General features: G+C 33.2%; 1 protein-coding gene across 1 annotated transcript; it reads right to left on the bottom strand.

Annotated features, from left to right (window-relative positions):
- Positions 1 to 1,891: 1,891 nt before the first annotated feature.
- On the bottom strand, positions 1,892 to 2,779 carry LOC133779851 (uncharacterized). The gene has a single exon (XM_062219753.1). The coding sequence runs from the start codon at positions 2,777 to 2,779 to the stop codon at positions 1,892 to 1,894; it is 888 nt and encodes a 295-aa protein (XP_062075737.1).
- Positions 2,780 to 4,412: the final 1,633 nt, after the last annotated feature.

Genomic DNA, 4,412 nt, shown 5'->3' with positions numbered 1-4,412 from the left:
AGGCTTATCAGTCGAAAAACAAAGACTTGACTTATTAGTCAAAGGTAAATCACTCGATTTATCAGTTGAAAGTTAAAGGACTCAGTTTACCAGTTGAACTCTAAAGGAATTGACTTACTAGTCAAAGGGCTGATGCACTCAGTTTATTAGTCGAGAGTTTAAAGGCTCGACCCAGGAGTTGGGGGTGGCCGTAACGTGCCAAATGTTGACCGATAGGGTTAAGCCAATCCAGAAGCGAGACACACGCCTGAATGCTTCTAAGGTCGCCGGAAATGTTAACATCACACTCTCTTGGCCAGCTTTAGGGCCGATTGTACGAAAGACGGAGATTGGCTCTAGTGTGGCTCTGTACCCTCTCAGCTAAGTTAATTGCATGTGTTAGTAGGATTATTGTTACTGGGCATGTTAGTTGTAAATCTATGATGTGCTAATGTACTGCTTATAAGTATGATTATGTTTTCTTGCTGAGCCCCGACTCACGGGTGCTAGTTGGTGCAGGTAAAGAAAAGGAAAGGTGGATCAGCCATGAGTTGGAGAACTTCAGGGATGGAGTGTACATATACGGCCTGCTCGTCCGCCACGGCCGAGGTTGTCAGTTGGAACTAGAATTGAACCCTGATTTTGTCGCATAGGTCGGCTGTTGTATTTTTTTTTGGGTTTGTAACCGTTTTTAATTACAATGGAATTCCATGCAAGGATGTTAAACATTTTTAATAAATTGTTTACTTTGGTCGAAATTTTTAGTACCTAAACCTGCAGTTAGTTTAATTACACGATTTAGACTTAAATGACTCGATTAGCGAGTTAAGCACTATTTAAACTACACAGTGCAACGGTCCTTATTAGGAGGACGTTACAACATTAGTGAAATTAAAAGCCATTAATTAATATATTCTTTCTCTTAACTTGTGATTGGAAGTTCTCGTATGAAAAGTCGTATAAATCTTTATATTTACATGCACAAAGACATTCTAATTTTTAAGTCACTACAATTTTTCATCTCAACAAATCAAATATATATTATAGGGAAATTTTACAACAGGGGCATGACTTTTGTCCCCACCGGTCAGTGACGAAGCCTGGATTTATAGACAAGGGGGGCCAATTTTGTTATTGTATAATAAATATCATATATAATAATTCATATTGTTATACAACTATAATTTATAATAATTCATCATAAAGATCCAAATATACTATGTATATAACCTTTAAAAACAAGTTATAGTCTTTCAAAAAACAAGTATCTCAATAGAAAGAGTGACAATAATAATTCAAAACATCAATTTTTTTTATAAGTAAGTTGTGCTCGGCGATTCTTTATAGGTGCAAACTCATCTATAATGGATTCAATACTAAATTTTGCAGCAATTTCTTTCTCAATACAAACAATTAAGCAATCATTCAAAAAACTGTCTTCCATCTTGTTTCGGAGCTTTGTCTTGATAATTTTCATGATAGAAAATGTTCGTTCTGTAGTTGCTGTTGATACAGGAAGAGTAAGAACAAACCTAAGTAATTTGTCAATAAGAGGATACATAATTGCTTTTCTTGTTTTCACCAAGCCTTGACACAATTCATGAATACTACATAAATTCAGTAATTCAGGATGATTTGGAATGTCAAGCACAAAATGTTGAAGTTCAATTCTTAGACGTACTACTTCTTGCTCTGAGAAATCATCATGATAGAACTTCTCAGCAAGTTTGCAAATATCATCAATCTTGAACAATTTAAATCCATCTCTAGGATCAAAAGCAGTGCTAAGAACAAGCAACTCTATTGAATGTTCATTGAATCTAGAGTTTAATTCTTGCAACTGATAGTCAAGTGTAGTATTAAAGATATCAACTTGATAATAATGCATAACACTAATCTTATCTTGTTGATTTCAAGATCTTCCACCCCTTGCAACATATTGAGGATCCAAATCTGAGATATCAATTTGATGTTGCTCATAAAATGATGTAACCTTCATGAGGAAAGAATCCCATCCTGAATCTCGAAAGCTCTTAAGTAGCCTTTTTGTACTTGCAACAATATGCATAACATTCAAAATATCTTGTGATTGTCGTTGTAAGGCTACACAAAGAATACGAGTAATTTCCAAAATCTCTTTCATAAGATGTAATATGAAAACAAACTCAAAAGATAATAATTGATTGCAAGCAAAATCTGCATCTCCACGTTGAGAATATGAAACTTTTTCTTTTGCAATTTTACTCAAAACCACAAAAGTTGCATTAAACATTTTGAGCAAGCTAGAAATAGAATCCAAATGAAAACCCCAACGAGTATCTCCATCTCGCTTTAAGGTTCCAATTTGATTTAGCCCCGTCCCTGATTCGCTTTCATCATTTGCAATCTTAGTAGCAAGTTCAACAGATTGAGCCTCATTTAATTCATCATTACGCTTGCAAGATGTAGTAACAATATTGATAATGAAAACCAAGGTAGAGAAAAATTGATGAACTTGACTTACTTCTCGAGAAGCTGCAACTAAAGCAAGTTGGAGGCGACGGGCTAAACCATTGATGTAATATGCATATGGAAATTCATTACAAATTAAAGCCTGCAAGCCATTCCACTCTCCTCTCATGTTACTAGCTCCATCGTACCCTTGCTCGTGTATGTTAGAAATAGCTAAATTATGTTTTGAAAGAACAAAATATATACCTTGTTTCAAAGCTAACGCCGTAGTGTCACGTACATGGACAACACCAAAAAATCGTTCACAAATGAACCCTTCTTTATCTACAAATCTCAAAACAAGAGCCATTTGCTCTCTTTTGGACACATCACGGCTTCATCTACTATGATGCAAAATTTTTAATCTCCAATTTCTTGATGAATCTCTTTCTTGACCTTGTTGGAAAATATATAAAGAATCTCCTTTTGAATATCAGGCGATATATATGTGGCATTTAAAGGAGCATTTTCTTGAACAACACTTGCAACCTATACATTAATTTTAATTAAACAAATTATTTTATGAAAGAACATACAAATATAAGAAATAGAAAATAATACAATTTTTAGAAAATGATATATGAAAGAATAAAAATCACCATTACCTTATCATTGTAAGATGCCAATAACTTCAGAAGTTCATGAAAATTTCATCGATTAATTGATTCTTTACTTTCGTCACATCCTCGAAAGGCACAAGTTTGAAAGGCAAGCCATTTGACTACATCAATTGTAACTTGAAGTATTAATCTATTATTCTCAATTTGCTCAGAAGTTTTTTTTCTTCAATAAAACCTCTAATATGTATTGAAGCATTCATCAAATCATTGTAGGCTTTTACATTATTTTTATGAACTGAGTTAGGACTTTTACCCACATGTCGTAAGAGAGCACAATTATTTCCATCGTTGACTTTCTTCCAATTCTTAAAGCCTCCAAGAACAAATTTGTTTGCTTCCATCCGTCCAATTGGCTAACTAAATAAATAGCAAGGCAAACAAAATACTGCATCAACTGATGGAGAGTATTCTAGCCAAAGAGGAAACAATTCAAACCAAGAGCTACAAAAAATGTTGAAGATGCTCATTTGATTTGGATGGTGGATAGCTTTCAAGTTTGATTTGATATGGTCAAACTTTAATATAAGCTCGACGAATTTCATCTTGTTGATTAATTGGGTATTCTCAAATTGGAGGACGTTTTCCAGGATCACGCTCCAAAGAGGCAATATCAAGTATTTCACTTTCAATTCTTTGAACCTTCTTAGGATGTGTGGGAACTAAATTTTCAGAATTTGGAATAGATGTTTGACCATTTTCTCCAAATTGTTGATCTTCAATGCTTTTTCTTTTAAAAAATGCATCAATTGTTAGCTTTCACATGACCATGAAGAGTATTTGAACCTAAAATTGTATTGTGAAACTATATATAAGAGAAAAATAAATCAAAATTTATAACATCACAATATATAATTTTAAATGTAATAGATTTGTCAATTGTAATTATGTACAAATTACAATCCATAATCACATAGCAAACAATCAATCTTTCAATCAATTAAATTATAGCATCTTATATGGCAGCCAACGATATCAGTTTTATCAACCTTTTGTAATGCTTTGTAATAAATAATATATATTTTCTTATGAAATTTTAATTAGTTATTGGCATGTAGTTAATTATATTAATAAAATAAAATCCATGAGATATTAAAATTATAACAAATAAACCCAACAAAAAAAAAATTATAGCGAATAACAAAAACATAATAGATAATTATAACTAATTACTTGGTGGAGGACCTTGACTAAGGGGGTCTGGATTGGAAGGGTATTGACTCGTTCCAGGAGAAAATTTTGATGGAAGAGGAAGATTAAAGACCAGTAAGAGCTTCCGCGCTAATGCATATAGCCGTTGCAGGTATCAGCTCCACCTCCATACTA

Source organism: Humulus lupulus, chromosome 5 (genome assembly GCF_963169125.1).
Source record: "Humulus lupulus chromosome 5, drHumLupu1.1, whole genome shotgun sequence".
Lineage (NCBI taxonomy): Eukaryota > Viridiplantae > Streptophyta > Magnoliopsida > Rosales > Cannabaceae > Humulus > Humulus lupulus.
This window is presented reverse-complemented; position numbering and strand designations above follow the sequence as displayed.

Excerpts from the sequence above, each read along its gene's own strand:
- LOC133779851 (XM_062219753.1), bottom strand. The coding sequence starts at position 2,779 with ATGGCTCTTGTTTTGAGATTTGTAGATAAAGAAGGGTTCATTTGTGAA.